Source organism: Nycticebus coucang, unplaced genomic scaffold (assembly GCF_027406575.1).
Source record: "Nycticebus coucang isolate mNycCou1 unplaced genomic scaffold, mNycCou1.pri scaffold_54, whole genome shotgun sequence".
Taxonomy (NCBI): Eukaryota; Metazoa; Chordata; class Mammalia; order Primates; family Lorisidae; genus Nycticebus; species Nycticebus coucang.
In genome coordinates, this window is record NW_026515584.1 from 640240 (window position 1) to 663700 (window position 23461).

Below are 23461 nucleotides of genomic sequence, written 5' to 3' on the forward strand. Positions count from 1 at the left end.
AGAGAGAGAAACAGGTGTGTGCCATGGAGGCAATGGAAACTGCTGCCCTTATACCCCAAATCAGCATCACACATGCTCGGGTGGTATGGCCAGCCCTTTCCCTTGGTCCAGTCTCCCCTTTGGAGTCAAGGAGCGGGACCGCTTCCTCCCTTTCTTCAGGCTGTTGGCCAACAGCCCCTTGAGGCTGGCTGTCCATGGAAGGCTACAGGCTGCCCCCTGCACCCTTCTCTGTTCACCAGCACAGCTGTCACAGGAAGGGGGTCTTGGCCTCGCTGCTGTCCCTCTGGCTGGGTTTTGGCTTAAGCAAGATGAATCTGTAGAGGAGGTCCATTTCTGAACTCGCCTGGGCTGCTGCATAGCCCTCAGGAGTGTAGCTGGAGGCTTCAGCCATGTTCTGCTAATCTGTGTTGTGGTGCCAGTAGCATGCGGGGCAGCAAGGTGCTGGGTGTGTGAGGACACGAGTAATGTTCTGTTTCCTTGTTAAGCAGCCTCACATTCTTCTCCATCTCCAGCAAGACCCACTTGTGATGCTTGGCGATGGCCAGTGTGGCACTGTGGGCCCGCTGGTAAATCCACTCCCGTTCCTGTGTCTGGAAGGTGCAGAGCCCTTCTCCAGTGTTGCACAAGCTGCCAGCCTCAAAGGTAAAGCATGTTGCGTCCCAGTCATAGAGATGCAATGAGACAAGCTTCAGACTGCTGTATCCCAGAGGAAGAAGCTGTTCTCCTGGGTGATCTGCAGTTTGTACTCACCATACACGTCCAGGTGGGGGCAGGGAGGCAGGAAGATGCCATGCGCCCCTGGGGCCAGGAGGTCAGGCTCTCCCTGACTGGTGTCATTCAGCCGATCCTAGACACTCCACAGATAGTGTCTTGCACCACTATTTAGCCTCCAGCTCTGGGTCCCAGGTGAAGGCTTGTGCCCAGTCATTGGTGAATGTGATGGCTGCTGCCTGCCGCCAGGTCTCCTTGGGAAGCCATGTAACATACTTGACATTGCTGATGTCAGTCACCTTGGGGCAGCCTCGCAGGTGCACTGACGTCTCATCTGGATACTTCTCCAGCCACAGAGGCCCCTTGTTGGAGGATTTGCAGAACACCAGCCAGCACCTCCGGTAGATTCCCAGCTTCCTGCTCTTCATCATGTGGCCTTGCTTGAGAATGTGACTGAAATCAGTTTCAATGGTTTCTCCCCCATCCCTGGGCACCAGGCTTGGTGAGGTGAGGGGAGGGATGTCCAGGGCCTGTCTTGGGGCACCTCAGATCACCACTTCCAGATACTCCTCTTGCTGGCCACTCCTGACCTCCCCGCCTCAGTATTATTCTAGCAGCTCCTTCACCAGGCGCCTATTGGGCTCCAAGCCGGGTCTAGAGCCCGCTGGGCGAGGCCTCAGGGCAGGAACATGCCCGCCTAACTGCTGGGGACTGCCAGAGCAGGCAGGGTAGTTACGGAGATGCAGCCAGCAGGCTCACGCTCCAGCTGAGACTCCTGCTCTACCTTTTATTTAGGAAGTATTTTATTGGACCACAATGACATTAAATCCATCTGCTCCTTTTCTCTCCATGTACTCCCTGTACTGTCTGCTTTCCCTATTCTTCATCCCCTTTTGTAAACCTGTCCTCTTCTGATTTCCTGACTTTGCTGAGCTCTCAAATTGTATTGAGATGGGACTAAAGCTACAGCACCTTTAGTCATACACTGTGTTTCATCTTCACCTGTTGCTAACACCTGAGAAGAGATACAATTTAACACTATTTCGCTTCTTCAATTCTTTTTTTTTTTACTATACATTTAATAGGTCATTTTCCTTGGCATTTAGATTATGTTGTTGCTTATGTTTTTCAATAAACATTTTTTCAAATGACTTTTTCAATAAAATGCACTGCTTACCCTTTACTTGTTTGGGTACTGTCTTGGTTCCATTTGAATTGCCACTCCCAGAAGAACAACCAAGATCCTCCTTGGTAAGATTCTCTGATAAATTCTGTTAAAAATAACATCAGTATTGAGTTTCAATTACAGTATATTTATAATATGTGGCACCAAGATTTCCTAACCACTTCCTTCAAAAATGTCTGAAATTTCTACTCTAAAAACAATTAATTTTACCTTTAAATAAAAGAATGTCTTGAAAACCAAAGCATTGCAACCTTACATATGCTCTCTAGATGAACCTTACCTTCCACCTGTGTATGGCTATTGATTCTGTAAATGGAGCACAGGCAGCCAAAGGAAACATTAACTCATGTCATATCACAAGAAGGAACTATCTTCACCTTCCATAACATTACTTTGCATTCTCCACCAACGCAAACAAATGTTGCAAAAAGTTTAATACATGGGCTATCATACTTCTGGCATTACATCATTAAAATATTTCTTACTGAAGAAATATTTCAGTGTTAACACTAGATACCAGCATAATGGGCAACTTTGGAGTATGTCATGTTGAGTATAGGCTCAACAATGTCAGTAACTAAACAAGGCCTTGAAGACATCTAAATGTTTTGTGATACAATTTTTACTGATAGGTAAAATTGCTGAAGAAACAGAAAACCTATGATAAGCAAAACTTGCCTTATGGTTTATGTTTAAGTAAAAGCAAAAGAAGTATATATACCATGTAACTCCTTCCCAATTAGGAAACACCTTTAAGAAAGTATGGCAAGGCTTAATAAAAATTGAAGGATGGGAACAGAGAAGACGTCTTCTGGAAACTTCCAAAGTGTTCCAGTCACTTACTTGTACGTTTTCTTCTCTACACATTATAGTAATGAAAATAAAAATCATGATGAAGATGGTGACCCCAGGTTTTGCTTTCTGGTCGATGTAGGAGATAAGAGTAAAATGGTAAAAATATGTGATTAATACAGCATGACAAAGTGGAAAATCAGAATGGACCAGGGAACTGACCAAGGACAAAGCGGCAATGACAAGTGAAGCATCCACCTCATTTTGAACTTGAACATTTTCTTCTCCAAACATGGGAATGCTACCGGTAACCTGCCTTCCTCATTCCTGACCCTTAGCATCTCTGGCTGTATTTCTTTCTTCATAAACACATATGCTTTTGATCTGTCTCTATGTGGTGGGGAGAGATGCAAGTTTTCTGATTCAGGTTCATGGTTTATACATAGTAGCACTGTTGTCCTCATCTAATGCCTCAGGATCACTTGCAGTATGTACTGTTTTTCCTTCCTCGTAAGTGTCTGTAGCAGCAGAAGCACTGTGTCCTTTCACTTGAACAAGCACACACTTCATTTCTTTGTTGTTATCAAGTCAGATTTTGCATCACTACACTGAAGCATAGTTCTGATATCTAATATCCAATTAATGATGTCTGGGCACCTATTTCTTGTCACTTCACTACCAAACTCTCGGTGTCCCTTAATTTCAACTGTGACTTCTGAGTCCCTTGTTTATTTTGGTGTCTGTATCTTTTTCACATGTCTCCTCACCTATCTTAAACACATGCCCAGAGTCTGTCCCCATTGTTACAATATTCACTGTATCTTTTTTTTTTCATTTCCATAAAGTTCAGAAGTTGAGTGGTGAGTATACTTCAGGGACACAAAGTAGGCATGAGATGGAAAGATATTTTTGTGACTGAGGCCTTTTTTTTGAGAAATGCCTGAAACACTATATAGGTGGACACTCCAGGTGCATCGGCCTTTTTCTTGAGAAAATACCTGAAACACTATAAAGATGGACACTCCAGGTGCATCTTTACCTTCACAATCAGCTATATTATTTTTCAAAATAAATGGTGCTTTTTAAAAATTAAATCTTTTTCATCTTTAGTTTTTTGCTTCTATACTCTGGTACAGGACATGAACGATTTTTTTTTTTAATCACTAACCATGTGGCTTAACTCATTTGACGTGGGATTTACCTAATTTCTTTATTCTCCTTTGCCTTGTTTGATCTGTACTTTCTCATACTTGTTTACACAAGGACACATATACAAGTATATTCTCTCTACCATAATTCTGATTACTTGAAACAAGTTTTCAGATGCAAACATGCAAGTTCAATGTGCTTATTTTGTTACTCAGTTGTATTTTCTATCAGGCAGCATTTTTTTTCCAAATAAATTTATCCTTACCAATCATGTGTGCACCAAGTTAGAAAATAAAACAGAAAATTCAAAAATGGAACAGGAAAACACCTCAGATCTGTATTTAGCTACTCCCAAATCATTGGATTGCAAATAAAAAGTTAAAAAAAATAATTTCCTTAGTCTACATGACAGAAAAGTGTGAACTAGTAACTCAGCATTTTCATTCTTTGCCTATAATTCACTGATTATCTATTAAACCTACTAAAAGGTATTAGCAGAAGACTTGTAGTACTGCAAAGCCTTCCTCAGTTGAGAAACTTTCATGCATATACCTTTGATAGCAGATCCCTACATTGCTTCTCAGTACTTTCTCTAAAGGTTAACAATGAGACACTGGACAAACTTTACATTGCCAGCAAAGAACATCAACAACAATCAGAAAGATAAGTGAACTTTCAAATTTTAATTCAAATAATATGACATAATATGACCGTGTTATGTTCTGACACAGGCAATCTGCTTAAGCCTACGTCTAATAGATTCTAATGTCCTCATAAAACAGTGGGTGAAGGAACCTTGATACCGTTTAAAGATTTCCACAGGTAAGTGAGTTACAAACTTGCTGCTGCATCCTCACAACAAAGTCCCATTCTGCAAAGTAGGATTCTCCTCAGAGGCACAGTCTAATGACCCCATTCCCTCTCTCAACACACACTGAACTGAGTTAGAGGCCACAAGGAGGAAGAAGTACACTAGCTGGCATGAATGACTGATGGTATAAAACTATGCTACAGTTTGGGACATTGGGAATGGTGACTCTTTGAACATGAGTCCAACTCAGTGGCCATCATGGTGAAATTACTCATATTTTCTCTTGCTTAGTAATATGATTCTTTACTTGGCATAACCTTCCTTGTCATGTAAGGTTATAAAATTGCAGAACAAGGAAAACACCAGGAACCCTCTACCTCTATTCCAAGGGCAAAGATTAGATGTAAGTCATTCTTTACTTTTGGAATCTTTAAGTTTTAAACTAGTGAAAAAACTTCTTAAAATTAAATATTACCTTCAGCATATGGATTATAAAATGCTATCCCAGTGAAAATGTCCCTTGGACTATGTCACATTACTCATGTAAAGAAAATAATATTAAACCAGGAACTAAAATTAAAATTTGTTGATACCTGTGGGTGGTTATTTTCACTTCCTTTAAGCTCTTCTTGCTCTTCCTTTGATATGGATACCGACTTTAGTACTGTAAATTTCATATATTTAGGTAAATGAGTTGCTTAGAATGATTTCATAAAAGCTATCATCTTTATAAAAATTGATAGAAAGCAAAATTTATTTTTATTTTATAAATTGAGGGTTTAGATGAAGGTAAATCTTTAGCAGACTATATACTTCTTTTTAAAATATGTCTAATTAGCTTACACATTATTTTTATTCATTTTTCTTTTCAGACAGAGTCTCATTCTGTTCCCTTGAGTCGAGGTCCATGGCTTCCAAGCCCACAGCAACCTCAGTCCCTTGGGCTCAAGCCATCTTCTTGCCTCAGATTCCCAAGAATCTGGGCCTACAGGAATCTACCTCAATGCCAGGCTAGATTTTCTATTTTCAGTAGAGATGGGGTCTTGCCCTTCCTTAGGGTGATCTCAAATTCCTTAGCTTGAGTGATCCACCAGCTTTGGCCTCTGAGTATTAGGATTACGGGCATGAGCCACCATTCCTGCCCTAACTATCTAACACTTTAAACCACTGAGAATGCTACTAGATAGCTTTTATGAGGATAAAAGCCACAAATATCATAAATTCATCCACTCAATAAAAATGGCAAAAAATTCATAAACAAAGCAAGATTTACAAATCTAGTAAAACATAAAGGTATCACTGTATACTCTGGTCTACTTCAAAATAGTACCTGTAACATAGTGTGCATGTTGTGTCACACTTTATGGGGGCAAGACATGATTGCAAAAGGGACTTTGCCTAACAATTGCAATCATTGTAACCTGGCTTATTGTACCCTCAATGAATCTCCAACAATAAAAAAAATAAATAAAAAATAATAGTTCTCAAATTTGCTATTAGGTTTTATTCCTTTATCAGTGTATGCCCTGCTCCTTACGTGAGAAATGCTTTCCTCTAATATTCTGACAAATCACCTTGCACTGTTAGACTGCTATATCAAGCCTTCACTGATTCTCGCATTTTCCCCAGATGAACAGGTATCTAGCCTCTCTTGGGGCTGCCTTACTACTTAGATTTCTCCTCTGCAACTTTTAATCCTGAACTGTGGTTCATTTATTTCCTTTTTGCTTCACAATATAATTTAAATAAATTTATTTTCTTTTTAAATTTTTTGATTTTTTGTCTTGTCTTTATCTGTTACAGAAAATTATAGGGCCATAAAATTATTGGTTATTTAAATTGCTTTTGAACCGTTTTTTTTCCATTTCTATCCCTTTGTCTTATAAGCCATTTAAGACAAATGGCTTTGGGTGAAATCTTCCAAAGTCCCATTAGACCAATAGTCTGAATCTTGTTTTATGTGGCTATTATTGGCTCTAAGTTTAAAAATATGTACATAAAATGCATCAAGGTTGGCTTTTCCAGAAGTCATGTCTGAGCTGAGAAGTAAAGGGTGAGATGAGCAAGGTGAAAAATTGAGGAGGCCAGGAAAAAGTCAGAGCAGGACAGAAAGCAGCAAGAGGAAAGAGAAGCCTGGAATAGGGTGTGCATTTGTCCAAAATAGAGGGATTGGCTCAGAGGGCACTCCCAGAGGTTCTTCGGTAGTGCTAGAGTAAGGCAGACACACAGGGAAAGGGCTAAAATGGAGAGTTGAGAACAAGTCAGATTGCAAAAGCCTTCTGTGAAACTTAAAAGTACTAGGATATTACTAATTTAGAAACATTTAATCATCCTACTGGCCCTGGAGAGAGGCCACAGTAAATACTGTCAGGAAGATGAATTCTAGGGGCACATGAATAAATAGAAGATGACTTACAGGCCATATAGCAAAAAAAATGCATTTCTGAAATATATGAATGTTTCCAGAAGTGCTTCACATAGTGTCAGTGCCCAGTGTAATGTGGAATTTTATTGAATAAATAAAAGAATCTGGGTTTGGTATTTCATTTTTTTTTTTCAATTTTAAAGCACAGTGTAATACTTAATTACACTAAGTATTTATGTTTACAACCCATGGTATACAAAAGCTCCTAATGATTCCAATCACTTTTACTTGCATTTGCCCCCTTTTTAATCTGAACTCAGAGGGTTAAGTGTGGTACACGTATGTTGGAATGGTATAGAAAGGTTAAATTAAACAAGGGAACTAGGGTCAATCTCGACAGATCCAAAAAATGTAATGTTGAGAAAATAAAGAAGTTGCAGAATTTTACTAATAAGGATACACTCTCACACGTACACAGTCTGCTAATTGGATCATCTGATTTCAGTAAAATCAGTAAGATGGAATAATTAAAGTTAAAACATGACTGACGTGTTAACATGAAGTGTTGCTCTAAGTAAAGATTTGAATTTCAATAAGCACTTGAAAAATTGTGGAGTTACAAAATTCACCTCAGTCAATTCCCTAACAAGGAAAGGGATGCCAAATCAGAGAACTATGTGAGGCAGAATAACCAAAACCAGAAGAACAACAAAAGAAAAGAAAATTACCTGTTGTGGCTTCTTGCACTTTAATTGTTTCTACTCCTTTATCTGGAGTAGCAGCTTCTGTGTCACAGGTACTTACAGTGAACTTTGAAAAAAAGTATATCATAAGTAATGCATAATTTCACAAAATATACAGGGAATAGTTCAAGACAAACAATGAATGTTGTTACCTGAAATTGAGGTTCTGTCTTGGAATCCCCTAAAAAACAAAGAACACATGCAATCGGTGTAAATGACAGTGTAAATGTAGCTATGAAGAAAACAAGCATACAGTTGAGGAGAGTTCCTATTGAGCTGAACCCTCCAGCTTGGCTTTAAAAGTAATTACTTTACGTTTGGGTTTGCTTTTTCCCTCTTGTATTGATTGTTTTATTGATTGACTGATTTAGGGGTAGACAGGAACAGAACACAAAAACTGAAGACAATAGGATATAATTTTAATATCATGTTCAGTTCAAACTTCAAAAGTGGCATTAGCTTTCACTCAAATGAAACATAAATAAAAAAAAAGTTCAACTGAAAAAGTGCACATACAGCAGGGTGAAGAGTGGTCTTTATTCAAAGGAGCAAATCATGATCCAGAGAGAATAAAGGACCAGGCTGATGGAAGAAGCTTACAGTATGTCTTTAGTGCAACCCACATCATCATTTATACCATATGCTGCAAGGATCTGACATGTTCTGCAGCCTGTGCTCCATTTCAGAAGGAACACAGTTGTGATGACAGTTCAGTGGAGGTTATAATCCATTTCTCATTAGAGAAAGGGTTCAATAGATCTACATGGATAGATCCTTTTAAAATAACAGTTTTAAAAATGTGATTTTTTTCCATACCCATAAATACACAAGTATACCAATATTTTTTGTGTCCTCTACTTTGTCATATTAATTTTCTTCCTCAACTCACATAAGAGGTATGCAAGAAATTATATATACTGACCTATCAATCATGAACTATTTATCAAAAAGGAACACACTGAATGGCCGCAGAATTATGAGCTATAAATGAAATTTTATATTCCAAAATCACTAGACTATTCACTGGACATGACATTAAAATTTATAAAAGGCATACATAAGCTTTTAGGCAGTTTTTCACATTTTAGAATATTAAGGGATACATGTTTTGTTTACCTACTTTCCTCTTATACAGATTTAATCAAGTGATAAGTGTATTGTTTCTAAAATTAGTGTCCTTGGGGTTGTCACATTAATCCATTAAGGGATTTTAGGAAACAGCTGCTTTATAGGAAAAAATAGCATTTAAAAGTCAGTCATCTATTTTCAAAGTAACCTCATCTGATTAACTAGTATCAATGAAAAACATATCTCTGATGCCTGATAATTCCAGAGAAAATAAATGCATCTCCGTGGTCTGCCTCAATCCCAGCATTTCTTCCTCCTTCCAGTAATCTTTGGGGCTGCAATAATCCAATCTTCTCTGTGTGTGCCAATTTCCTGAAGCCACCTGAACTGAGTTCTATCACGTTTGCGCATCAGGAATGAGAAATTACCTAGCTAACTTCTTTCTTATCTGCCTCTGTGCCCACTCACAAACCCTCTTGCTTTGCAAAAAAAAAAAAAAAACAAAAAAAAAACTTGAAATCTGACATTTGCATTCCTTTGATGGATTATTTCCACCACGTTTTTCCTCTTTATTTAGCACTAACATTTTATACCTAGAATTTCAATCTCTCTATAATTCAGTGTTATCCTCCATCTGGAAACATGCTCAAAAATAAGACCAAAACAAAGCTTTCCCTTGATTCTAGGTTGGAAGTATTCTTCAATGGCGCCTATTACAGGTTTCCTACAGAGAAGTCTATACCCTAGTTATTCAAGGTGGTGTGAGGAACAGCAGCCCTGGACTCACCTGAGAATGCATTAGCACTGCAGAATCACAAACCTGCTCAATCACAATGTGCATTTTAACATGGCCCCCACTGATGTCTTTATGTTTGAGAAGCTCTGGTCTCTAAAGAGTGTGAATATATATTCCTTTTCCTGAAATTATCCTTTGGAATATAGACTCCAGTTCCTCTCCATCACATATTCCACACTAAAATGGTATTTAAAATCACAAAGTTTCTAATGGAATGTTAGAGGTTTATAGCTTTCCTGGCCTCTCCACAACTAAGCCTACTGTCTTCCATCCAATTCCATCCAATTGAACCATATGTTATGAAGAACCATCACTTTATACCACATGAAATTGCACACATGTAACATCTCCACTCTCCATCAGACAGCTCTGCATGACCAGGGGCCTCAGACCTTAATGCCTTCCCAACATTAAGAAACACACAGAAAACAGGGAAGTTGGTGCTACTTCTCTCACTCCTTTTGGCACTGGAAGCTCATTTTATTATATTCTTCCCACCTGTATAACACCTTGATCTACCTTTTATTTAGGAAGTATTTTACTGAACCACTTTGCTATTACATCCATCTGCTCCTTTTCTCTCCATGTACCCCTGTACTGTCTGCTTTCCCATTCTTCATTCCCTTTTGTAAACCTGTTTACTTCCAGGTTTCCTGACTTTGCTCAGCTTTCAGACTATATGGAGATGGGATAAAGATTCTGCTCCTTTAGTGATACTCTCTCTTTCATCCTCACTTGTTCCTAACACCTGTTTCGCTTTTTCATTTTATTTTTTTTTAATTGTATATGTAATAGGTGGTTTTCTTTGGCATTTATGATATCTTGGTGCTCATGTTTTTCAATAAACATTCTTTCACATGACATTTTCCATCAGATGCAGTCCTTACCATTTACTTGTTCTGGTACTGTCTTGGTTCCATTTGAATTGCCAGTCCCAGAAGAATGACTCTGTTAAAAGTAACATCAATATTGAGTTTCAATTACAGTATAATTATAATAAGTGGCACCAAGATTTCCTAATCACTTTCTTCAAAAATGTCTGAATTTTCTACTCTAAAAACAATAATTTTACCTTTAAATAAAAGAAGAATTTCTTGAAAATCAAAGCTTTGCAACCTTACATATGCTCTCTAGATGAACCTTATCTTTCACCTAGTATTGCTATTGATACTGTCACCTCACATGGACAGCCAAAGGAAACATATTCAAATGCAAAATCTTAACTCATGTCATATTGCAACAAGTAACTTACTTCACCTTCCATAACTTTACTTTGTATTCTCTAACACAAGTGAATGTTGCAAAAGATTAACACACGGGTTGTCATAGTTCTGGCATTACATCATTAAAATATTTTTAACCCTAGAAATATTTCCATGTTAACATTAGATACTGGCATAATGGACAACTTTGGAGTATGTTGTGTTAAGTATAACCTCACCATTGTCAACACTCCTATATTTAGCTGAACAATTCCTTGACTACATCTAAATATTTTTGATAAAATGTTTGCTGATAGGGAAAATGCTTTAAAGAAAGGAAACCCTATGAGAAGAAAAACTTGACGGGGCAGAGCATGACAGTGGATGGGAAAGACATTTAACTGAGCTCTCCTGGAGAAGGATAGACCATTGCCAACATGGAATATTGGCATGGAGTGGTAATTCAGGGTGTATGGTGATGTGGTGTACTATTGCATTTGCCGGAACAGTAAAGCCCCACCACAACAGGCAAGTTTCTGTGAGTCCACTCTGGCTTCAGTGGAGGCTGAGTCACCAGCAGTGGCCTCCATGACATCCAGCCTCCCCACAGCTGTCCCAGAAGAAGCCTTTCATGGTTTTTGGTTCTTAGGGGAAGCTGGGCATTGAGTGAAAAGATTGTAGTGTGTACTCCTGAGCAGAATTGGGTGGTCAGATTAGGGTGCTGTCTAGCGCAGTTCTGCTGCAGTTTGGCAGTGGGTGAAATATTCTCATGGGGAGAATAAAGTCCCCAAATAGAATGCCACCATTGTCATGAAGGGCACCAGATGGTTGTGGGGGGACCCTCTTGCTGAGGGCCTATGATGTGGTAATCTGTGTTCTGCCTGTGGGGAGTGGACCTACACTCATGAGGGGCTCCCGCACTCCATGGGAACTGTTGTAGAAGAAATCTGTCAGACCTGTGGCTAAAGAATTTTTCAGAGCTGCGGAATCTCAGATCAGCAGAGCCTGAGTGCTGAGCAGGTGAACATGCGATCACCAACAGCTAACCTGGGAAACAGCTCTAAGCCTGAGGACCAGAGAGAAGTTAACAGTTGTGTTGTTTGTCCCCCATATTCACTGCACCATCAGGTGTTCAGGAAGTACATATTGCAACATAAATATATTCCTACTAAAGTTGTATCCCTACCTCATATACATGTGTATGTTTATATACATGTACTATATAAACAAGCTAAAATCCTGCACCAAAAAAAAAAAAAAAAAATACAGGAACCCTTGCCCTTGTTGAATGGAAATATGGAAGTTAGTTAAAGAATCAGCCATATATATACACACACAATTTCTTTGGGTTGATATCATTGTTTCTTTTATTTCTCTTCTTTCCTTCCTCTATTGGTTGCTGAGATTGCTTACATCAGGCTATTTGAGCTTCTTCCCCCCCCCCACTTTATCTCATTTCAATGTATTTTGTTTCCTGTTAAGTTGTTTGGCTGATTCTTTAACTAACTTTCATTTTTACATTCAAAAAGGGCAAGGTTTCCTGTATTTTGTTGTTGTTGTTGCAGAATTTTAGCTTGATTTTTTCTGTCCCCACTTCATTCCTCAGCATTCTCTCAGTTGATAGAGACTCTTCCCTATCACCTCTCCCAAAGTGCTTCTGCATCAGCTAGGATATTCCCCTCCCACATTTTTTTTTTCTTCTTGGTGTGTTCTCTTTCTTCTTTATTTATTTGTCTCCTCTCTCTCTCCTTTGATTAAACAGCACATTTAATTTTATGTATCTATTCTCATATTTGTATTCTTATTTTTTCTTCTTTTTCCATCCTTTCTTTGCTGAGGGTGGGTGTGACACAGTGGTGGTCTGGCAGGTAGATTTCAGCAGTGGTCTGGCTCAAAGAAGCCAGGAAAACTTTCTAGTGTTGGCCCCAGGAAGATAGTATTAGGAAGATTATGCTGTAAAACTTTCCTATTTTGCTATATATTTTTTTCTTTCTTTTTTCATCCTTACTCAATTTTTCCTTCTTGGTTTTTGGGTTTGTTGTTGTTGTTTGTCTGTTTTTATTAATGGAAGAGGAAGAGTCAGGATGTGTTCAAGCTGGTAAGGAGTGCCTGAACTAGAGGAATCCACCCAGCCCAGCTCCACAAAAACCTATAGGCTTGGCCATAACATGCCTGAAATATAACCTGCTGAAAAATAACATTTCTGCTATCACTCTCATCCTCCCTTCCTGTTCTCCTTTTCACCTGTTCTTCAAATTTCTTCCATTATTCCCCCTCCACACTTTGGCTTTTGTGTGTGTGTGTGTTTCTTTCTTTTGCTTTTCTCTTACTCTTTCCTTCTTTCTTCCATCTTTTTTTTTCTCTTTTTCTTTCCTCTTGCCTCTCCTTGCTTACTCCTACTCTCCTCTGCCTATTGACCCCACAACAAGAGGCCTCTTCACCACCTAAAATCTGAGACAAGGTAACTTGAAGGAGAGGAGGAAGTGAGAAGGAGAAAGAAGCAAAAAGAAGTGAACTAGAAGAGACCACACATGAGGAGGGACCAAAAGAAAAACTCAGGCACCATGAAGAACCAAAATAGAGCAACTCTTCCAAGGGACCGTCAAGAAATTTTAAGACTCTTCCTATAAGGAATTAATGGATTTAACAGAAAGGCAATTTGAAAATATGGATGACTGAGACACAAAAGGGATTGAATACGAAAATGGAAAGACAAAACCAAAGGTCAGATGAGAGATAGGTAGAATATAGGATGCAGATGAGCTGAAATAAGTGAAGCAGACAATCAGGGAATGTAAAGAAGCAGTCAAAAGTATCAAATAGAGTATACCACAGAGAAGAAAGAACATCAGAGTTAGAGCATAAAGTCTTTGAGTTAACACAGGATGTTACAGAGTCAGAAAAGAAGAGAGAGAAAGCAGAGTAGGAGCTTATAGAACTAGGAGATGCCATGAAGCATTCAAACATATGGATGATAGGAATACCAAAAGAGGAAGAAGATTGACCCAAAGGCAAGGAAGCCCTACTGGAGACTATGATAAATGAAAACTTTCCTAGTTTTACTAAAGATCCTGACACACACTTTTCAGATGGATATCAAACCGGAGTCATCTCAATTCTAACAGAGCCTCTCCAAGACACAATTTGATCAACATGTCACAAGTCAAGATGAAGGAGAAAACTCTGCAAGCAGCTAGGAATAAGTGCCAATTGACCTACAAGGTCAGTAGGTTGATAGCAGACTTTTCAACTGAAACATTCCAAGCCAGAAGAGCATGGTCATACACCTTCAACATCCTTAAACAAAATAATTTTCAGCCCAGAATCCTGTGTCCTGCTAAATTTAGCTTCAAAATGGATGGAGAAATCCAATCTTTTGCTGATATACAAGCACTGAGGAAATTTCTCACAAGAAGACCAGCTCGAAAGGAAATACTGAGACCTATTCTCAATACTGCACACCACAGTGAACCACTAACAAAGAAAATACCTAGAAGCCAAAAACCAAAGCTTAGCTTCCACAATGTCAGAAAGGATAAAATTACACAATAAACCATCTCATAATGACATGAATAGAATTCTACCACTCTAATCAACATTCTCAATAAATGTAAATGGATTGAATTCCCCACTGAAGAGGCACTGGCTGGCTTATTGGATAAAATGACAAACAAAAACAAACAAACAAACAACAATAATAAACCCCAAGATATCCATACGCTGTCTCCAGGAGACACACCTAGCCCTGAAGGACAAATCAAGCCTCAGGGTTAAGGGATAGAAAACAGTGCACCAAGCAAATGGAAATCATAAAGGGTTGCAATTATGTTCTCAGATACAATCAGATTCAAAGCAACTTTATTTAAGAAAGACAAACAAGGACACCTCATAGTTGTAAAAGGAACAACACAACAAGAAGAGACCTCAATTTTAAATATTTATGCACCTAACTTAAATACAGATTTATACAACAGACCTTGAATGGTCTCAGCAATGTGATATCCCAGAATATCTTTTTTTTTTTTTTGTAGAGACAGAGTCTCATTGTACCACTCTCGAGTAGAGTGCCATGGTGTCACACGGCTTACAGCAACCTCCAAATCCTGGGCTTAAGTGATTCTCTTGTCTCAGCCTCCCAAGCAGCTGGTACTACAGGCACCCGCCACAACGCCCGGCTATTTTTTTGTTGCAGTTTGGCATGGGCTGGGCCTGAACCCGCCACCCTCAGCATATGGGGCCGGTGCCCTACTCACTGAGCCACAGGCGCTGCCTATGTCCCAGAATATCTTAACAGTCAGGACTTTGACACTATTCTGACAAAACTGGACATATCCTCTAAACAGAAACTAAACTAGGCTACAAATGACTTAAATATGACTCTAGAACAAATGGGTAGAATACCCCATCCTAAAGCAAAAGAATATACTTTTTTTTTCATCAGCTCATGGCACATGCTCCAAAATAGATCACATCCTATGATACAAATCAAATCTCGGCAAAATTAAAGGAATAGAAATTATATCATGCTTCTTCTCAGAACACAAGACTATAATGCTGATGATCAACTCCAACAAAATTGTTCATGCCCACACAAAGTCTTGTGAACTTTATAACCTTATGCTGAATGATAGTTGGGTTCAGAAAGAGATAAAAAAAAAGGAAAGGGTTAATTTCTTCAAACATAACAATAGTTATGACAGAATTTACCAAAACCTCTGGGATGCAACAAAATCTATCCTGAGAGGAAAATTTATTGTGCTACAAGCCCACCTTCAAAAACCCAAAATTGAGTGCATCAGCACACTCACAAATCATCTTATGGAATTGGAAAAAGACCCTAATCTCAGCAGAAGAAAAGAGATAGCCAAAATTAAATCAGATGTTAATGAAATTGAAAACAAAAGAAAGTTCAGAAAATTAATGAAATAAAAAGTTGGATTTTTGAAAAAGTAAATAACAGATAAACTTTTGACCACACTAACTGGAAACAGGAAAGTAAAATCTCTAGTAACCTCAATTATAAATGATAAAGGTGAAATAACAACAGATGCTACAGAGATATAAGAGATTATCACTGAATACTTCAAGAAACTCCATGCCCAGAAATTTGACAATGTGAAGGAAATGGATCAATACTTGGAAACATGCCCTTGTACTAGACTTAAGAAGAAATAGACTTTCTGAACAGACCAATTTCAAGCACTGAGATCAAAGAAGCAATAAAATATCCCCCCACCCTAAAAATGCCCAGGTCAGATGGCTTGACACCACAGTTCTATCAAACTTTCAAAGAGCAGCTTATACCCATACTGAAAAAAATTATTCCAAAAAATTGAGGAGGAAGGAATCTTCACTAAAACATTCTATGAAGTAAACATAACTCTGATACTAAAACCAGGAAAAGATCCAACTAAAAAGGAAACTACAGACTAATTTTACTAATGAATATAGTTGCAAAAATTCTCGATAAAATCCTAGTCTGTAGATGACAGTTTATCATTAAAAAATTCATACATCATGGTCAAGTAGGATTCAGCCCAGGGATGCAAGGCTGGTTTAACATATACAAATCCATAAATTTAATTCACCATATCAATAGAACCAAAAACAAAGACCATATCATGCTCTCAATAGAAGCAGAAAAAAAATTTGGTAAAAGTGAAACATCCTTTTCTAATTAGAACTCTGAAGAATATAGGCATTGGTGGTGTATTCCTTAAACTGCTTGAAGCTATCTATGACAAAGCCACAGCTAATATTATACTGATTGGAATAAAACTGAAAACTTTTCCACTCAGAACTGGAACAGACAATGTTGTCCTCTATCACCACTACTATTCAAGGTAGTGCTGGAAGTTCTAGCCAATATAATGAGGCAAGAGAAGGAAATAAAGGGGATCCAAAAGGGGGCAGAAGAAGTGAAGCTCTCCCTCTTTGCTGATGATATGACCTTATAGTTAAATAACCATAAGGATGCAACCAGAAGACTCCTGGAAGTGATTAAAAAAAATACAGTAATGTCTCAGGATATGAAACCAATGTCCAAAAATCAGTAGCTTATGCAAATGCCAATAACAGCCAAGATGAGAAGGTAATTAAGGACATAATACCCTTCACAGTAGCTTAAAAGAAAATGAAATGCCCAGAAATATACATCACCAAAGAGGTGCGTGACCTCTACAAAGAAAACTACGAACCCCTAAGAAAACAATAACAGAAGATATTAACAAATGGAAGAACAGACTATGCTCATGGCTGGGAAGAATCAACATTGTTAAAATGTCTATACATCCCAAAGCAAACTACAGATTCAATGCCATTCTTATTAAAGTACTCGCTGTGCTTTCAAGAGCTGGAAAAAAATAATTCTTCATTTTGTATGGAACCATAAAAAATTCCATATAGCCAAAGCAGTTCCTAAGGGTAAAAACCAACCTGAGGGCATCAGCATACCAGACTTTAGGCTGTACTACAAGGTCATAGTGGTCAAAACAGCATGACACTGACAAAAATAGAGACATATACATTTGGATTTGAGTAGAAAACCAGGGAATGAAACTAACATGGTACAGCCACCCAATCTTTGATAAAACAAACAAGAACATATACTGGAGGAAAGAATCTGTAATCAATAAATGGTGCTGGGAGAACTGGATATCCACATGTAAGAGACTGAAACTGGACCCACACTTTTCTCCACTCACAAAAAATGATTCAAGATGGAAATAAAGACCTTAATTTAAGGCATGAAATGATAAAAATCCTAAAAGAAAGCATTGGAAAAACACCGCAAGATATCAGCCTGGGGAAAGACCTTGTGAAGAAGACTTACATAGCAATTGCAACAACAACAAAAATAAACAAATGGGACTTAATTAAATTAAAAAGCTTCTGTACAGCTAAGGAGACAAGAACCAAAGCAAATAGATAACTACACAATAGGAAAGGATATTTCCATATTTTGAATCAGACAAAAGATTGATATCTAGGATCTACATAGAACTCAAATTAATCCACAGGAAAAAAGCAAGCACTCCCATAAATCCCTGGTCAAGAGAGATGAATATAACCTTCTCTAAAGAAGATTGACTAATGGCTAACAAACATATGAAAAAATGCTCATGATCTCTAATTATTAGAAAAATGCAAATCAAAACCACCCTGAGATATCATCTAAACACAGTGAGAATAGTACACATCACAAAATCTCAAAACTGCATACACTGGCATGGATGTGGAGAGAAGGGAACACTTCTACACTGCTGGTGGGATGCCAAAGTAATACTAACTTTTTGGAAGGCAGTGTGGCGAACCCTCAAAGAACTCCAGGTAGACCTCCCATTTGATCCTGCAAACCCATTACTTGGTATCTACCCAGAAGGAAAAAAAAAATCCTTTTCCCATAAGAACACTTGCACTAGACTGTTTACGGCAGCTCAATTTACAATTGTCAACATGTGGAAACAGCCTAAATGCCCCCAAACCCAAGAATGGATTCATAAGCTGTGGTATAAGTATACAATGGAATAATATCCAGCCATTAAAAAAGATGGGATGAATATTTTCTGATTCATGCCTCAGGAACACGTGCAGTATGTACTGCTTTTCCTTCTTCATAAGTGCCTGTAGAAGCAGAAGCACTGTGCCCTTTCACTTGAACAAGCCCACACTTCATTTCTCTAAAGTTATCAAGTCACAAATTTTGCATTACTAGATTGAACCATAGTTCTGATATCTAATATCCAATTAATGGTGTTTGGTTCCTATTTCTTGCCACTACACTTTGAAAGTCATGGTCTTCCTTCATTCCAGTGGTAACTTCTGAGTTCCTTCCTTCTTTTAGTGTCAGTATAATTTTCACATTTCTCCTCATGTTTGTTAAATACATGTCCAGGTTCTTTGTGCATTGTTAACATTTTCACATTATACTTCTTTTCATTTAAATAAAGTTCAGAATGGGAGAAGATATTTGCAGGTTATGTTTCTGACAAAGTTTTGATAACTAGAATCCACAGAAAACTCAAGCTAATTAATAAAAAGAGAACAAGTGATCCCATTTCATTGTGGGCAAAAGATTTGAATGGAAGCTTCTCTGAAGAAGACAGGTGCATGGCCTATAGACACATGAAAAAAACTGCTCATCATCCCTATTCATCAGAGAAATGCAAATCAAAACCTCATTGAAACATCATCTAACTCCAGTGAGAGTAGCCCACATCACAAAATCCCAAAAGTGCAGATGTTGGTGTGGACGTGGAGAGAAGGGAACACTTCTGCACTACTAGTGAGAATGCAAGCTGAAATGTTCCTTTTGGAAAGAGGTTTGGATAACACTTAGGGAACTGAAAGGAGACCTGCCATTTGATCCTGCAATTCCTCTACTAGGTCTATATTAGATGACCACAAATCATTTTACAACATAGATATTTGTACCACAATGTTTATTTAAGCCCAAATCATAATTGCTCAGTCATGGAAGAAGCCCAAGTGCCCATAGACCCATGAATGGATTAACAACTTATGGTGTGTGTGTGTGTGTGTGTGTGTGTGTGTGTGTATAATTGAATATCATACATCCATAAAATGATGGAGACTTTATTTATTTTGTGTCACATAGATGGAGCTGGAACATATTATTCTTAGTGAAAAGTATCTCAAGAATGGGAAAAATGTATCCAATGTACTCAGTACTACTATGAAACCAACATATAATCCCACACACTTTTACACAAATGATAAAACACAAGTGTAGCCCAGAATGACCAGAGAACAGGAGAGGAAGGGCAGGGGACCGGGGAGGCCGGGTAGATGGAGGATAATTGGTGGGACATCATCTATGGTGTATATTAAGGGTACATGTTAAATCTATTAGGAGTAGAGTATAAATGTCTTAACACAACAAATAATTAAGTGAGGTGAAGGCAATGTTAACCAGTTTGATGTAAGCATTCCAAATTGTATATAAAATCAGCACATTATACCCCATAAAGGCATTAAGGAACAGAGTTATGATTGAAAAAAAATTATGAAATAAAATAATAAAATAAAAACATCATATTAAAGACATAAAAAAAAAAAACTTAGTGTCCATTCATTTCAACTGTAACTTCTGAGTTTCTTGCTTATTTACTGTCTGTAACATTTTCACATTTCTCCTCACCTGCGTCAAGTGTATTCCTAATGTCTATCTGGATTGTTATAATTTTCAGAGTTTATTTTTTTCATTTAAATAAAGTTTAGAGGGTGAGTGGTGAGTATTCCTAGGGGACACAATGTAGGCATGAGGACTTTTTCTTGAGAAAATGCCAGAAGCACTAAGGAGTGGACATTCCAGGTGCATCTTTCCCCTCACAGTCTGGTATACTATTTGTTAAATTAGATGAAGCTTTTTTTTTTTTAATTGTTGGGGACTCATTGAGGGTACATAGAAGTAGGTTACATTAATTGGTTTTGTCAGATAAGGAGCCTATTATATTTGTGTCCAGCCCTGCAAAAGGTGAAATCTGTCCCCCATGCCCGCCCTCCTTCCTTTTCTCAGCTCTCCCCATCCCTCACCCCCATTGCATACTAGGACCTTAATTGTCCACATATCAGAATTGAGTACATAGGGTTCTTATTTCTCCATTCTTGTGATGCTTTACTAAAAATAATGTGTTCCACATGCATCCAGGTTAATACACAGGATGTGAAATCTCCGTCTTTTTTAGTGACTGAGTAGTATTCCATGCTATACAAATACCACAGCTCTTAATCCATTCTTGAGTTGGTGGGCATTTAGGCTGCTTCCACATTTTGGTGATAGTAAATTGAGCTTCAATAAATAGGCTGGAATAAATAGGGAAAGGTTATTGGCATATTTTGATTCAGACAAAAGCTTGATAACTAGGATCTACAGAGAACTTGAAGTAATAAACATTAAAAGAGTCAACAATCCCTTAGATCACTGGGCAAGAGAGATGAATAGAAACTTTTCTAAAGAAGACAAACAGGGGAATGGCTTATTAACATATGAAAACTGCACATCATCCCTAATAATTAGAGAAATGCAAATGAAAACCACCCTGAAATACCATCTAACCCCAGGGAGAATGGCTCACATCACAGTCTCAAAACTGTAGATGCTGGCATGGATGAGGAGAGAAAACACTTTACACTGCTGGTGGAACTGCAAATGAATACAGCCTTTTTGGAAGGCAGTGTGGAGAACCATCGAAGACCTCAAGCTAGACTACCCATTTGACCCTGCAATCCCACTGCTGGGCATCTACCCAAAAGAAAAAAAAATCCATTTATCACAAGGACACTTACAGAAGGTGCTTTTAAAAAACTGTGCTTCTTCCTTACAGTAACTCAGCTATAGGGCAAGCAGGAATTTTGTATTATTCATAGTTTTAGTCAGAACACTGTTAGAGCTCATTTCTTAGGTGTTTTTATTGATTTCCCCATTCCACTTCACCTTGTTTGACCCCACATTTGCTCATACTTTTGCACACAAGGAAGATCTGAATATACAGATATATTCTATCAGTCCTCATTTATTCCTAGTCAGGAGACATGTTTTCATATGCAAACATGCAATATTCTTGTGCTTATTTTATTTCTCAGTTGTGTTTTCTGTCAAGGAGAATGTTCTTTCCAAAATAAAATTAGAAAATAAGAATCGTACTGGAAAACTTCCTAAATGTATTTATCTACTCTGAAATCACTGGATTGTAAATACATATTAAAAAATAATATTCCTTAGAGAACACATAGAAAAAAATCGTGAACTACAAATGTAACATTCTCATTCAGTCCAGAATTAACTTATTATCTTTAAAAACGACCAAATGCATCAGTAGATAACTAGTGTGAATACAGAGCCTCCCTAACTAAAACCTTCTAACCTCAATAGTGGCCCCCCCCCGACTGCATTTCCGAACTGTTTTTAAAAACTGATGACAACTCAAACCTGGGAAACTATACATTATTACATGATAAAATCAATAGCAATCAGAAAGAAAAGCCAATCCTCAAATGTAAATTCAAATGATATCCATAATATGACAGTGCTATTTTCTGACACAGACTATCTATCTGCTTAAGCCTATGACTAAGATATTCTAATGTCCTCTTAAGACAGTGCGTGAAGGAACCTTGATACCATTTAATAATGTCCTGCAGGTAAGTAGCTACAAACTTACTGCTGCACCCTCACATCAATGTCCCATTCTTAAGGCAGGATTATCTTCATAGGCACAGTCTAATGACCCCTTTCCCTCTCTCAACACACACTGAACTGAGCCAGAGGCCATAAGGAGAAAGAAATACTTTACCTGGCATGAATGACTGGCAGTGTAAAATTGCACTACAGTTTGGGACATTGGGAATGGTGATTCTTTGAACATGAGTCCAACTCAGTGGCCATCTTGGTGAAATTGCTCATAATTTCTCTTGCTTAGTAATATGATTCCGTACTTGGCAAAACCTACCTTATTATATAAGGTTATAAAACTAAAGAACCAGAAAAACATCAGAAATTCTCTGCCTCGATTCCAAGGACAAAGATTAGCTATAAGTCACTCTTCACTCTAGGAAGGTTTAAGTTTTATAACTAGTTAAACAAACTCCCTCAACTTAAATATTAGCTTATGACATATGAATTCTAAAATACTATTCCAGTAGGAAATGTCCCTTGGACTATGTCACATCATTCACATAAATAAAACAGTATTAAACCAGAAACATAAATGTAAATTTGTTTATACCTGTGGCTTGTCATTTTCATCTCCTTTAGGCTCTTCTTCCTCTTCTTCTGATGTAACAAAGTTGTATACTGTAAATTTCATATATTTAGGTAAATGAGTTGATTAGAATGATGTGATAAAAGCTATCAGCTTTATAAAAGTGGATAGAAAGCTACATTTCTGTTGATTTTATAAATTGGGAGTTTAGATGAATTTAAGTCTTTAGCAGACTATAGACTTCCTTAAAAAATACTCCTAATTAATCTAACAATGAGTTGCTTAGAATTATGTGGTAAAAGCTATCAGCTTTATAAAAATGGATAGAAAGCTAAATTTCTTTTTATTTTATAGATTGAGAGTTAGATGAAGTTGTCTTTAGCAGACTATATACTTCTTTAACAAATACTCCTAATTATCTAACATTTGAAAAACCACTCAGAAAACTACCAGGCATTAGTGTGTAAAAGGCACACAAAGATCACAGATTCACGCAGAAATTCATCCACCCAACATAAATGACAAAGCCATCATAAACAAAGAAAAAAATTTCAATCCAGGAAAACATATGAAGTAGCCCTGTTTACTTCTTTCTCCTACTTAATAGAACCTGCCAGGCATTGCACATGTTATTCACTAAGTTGCTGTTACTTTTTATACCATAATCAGTGTATGCCCTGTGACTTACGTGTGAAATGCTTTCCTTCTAATATGCTGACAATATTTATTACGTTTGTTCTTTACTTTTTTCTTCTTGTTATTTTTCTCTTTTCTTTTCTTTTCTTTCATTCTTTCCTTCTTTATTTTTGGACACAGATTGCTATGTGAGGACTCTGTTAATTACAGCTCTTTCCCTGGACAAACAGGCATCTACTCTCTCACTGAGGCCTCAGCACTAACGGATTTCTCTTCTGC

At 37.7% G+C, this 23461-nt stretch overlaps 1 protein-coding gene and 1 pseudogene across 2 annotated transcripts in view; both read right to left on the reverse strand.

Annotated features, from left to right (window-relative positions):
* Nucleotides 1-23461, reverse strand: part of LOC128579450 (uncharacterized) — a 74711-nt gene that overhangs the window by 39711 nt on the left and 11539 nt on the right. The window contains exons 2-8 of one of the 2 annotated variants that reach the window (XM_053581541.1): nt 22571-22638; nt 10509-10569; nt 7910-7938; nt 7743-7824; nt 5243-5313; nt 2741-2818; nt 1889-1982 (exon numbers count right to left, since the gene is read on the reverse strand). In XM_053581541.1, coding sequence (XP_053437516.1) covers nt 1889-1982; nt 2741-2818; nt 5243-5313; nt 7743-7824; nt 7910-7938; nt 10509-10569; nt 22571-22638 — 483 coding nt within the window. The remainder of the gene's footprint in view (nt 1-1888; nt 1983-2740; nt 2819-5242; nt 5314-7742; nt 7825-7909; nt 7939-10508; nt 10570-22570; nt 22639-23461) is intronic. The other variant, XM_053581542.1, reaches the window with a different exon arrangement.
* Nucleotides 248-1850, reverse strand: LOC128579433 (docking protein 4-like; annotated as a pseudogene).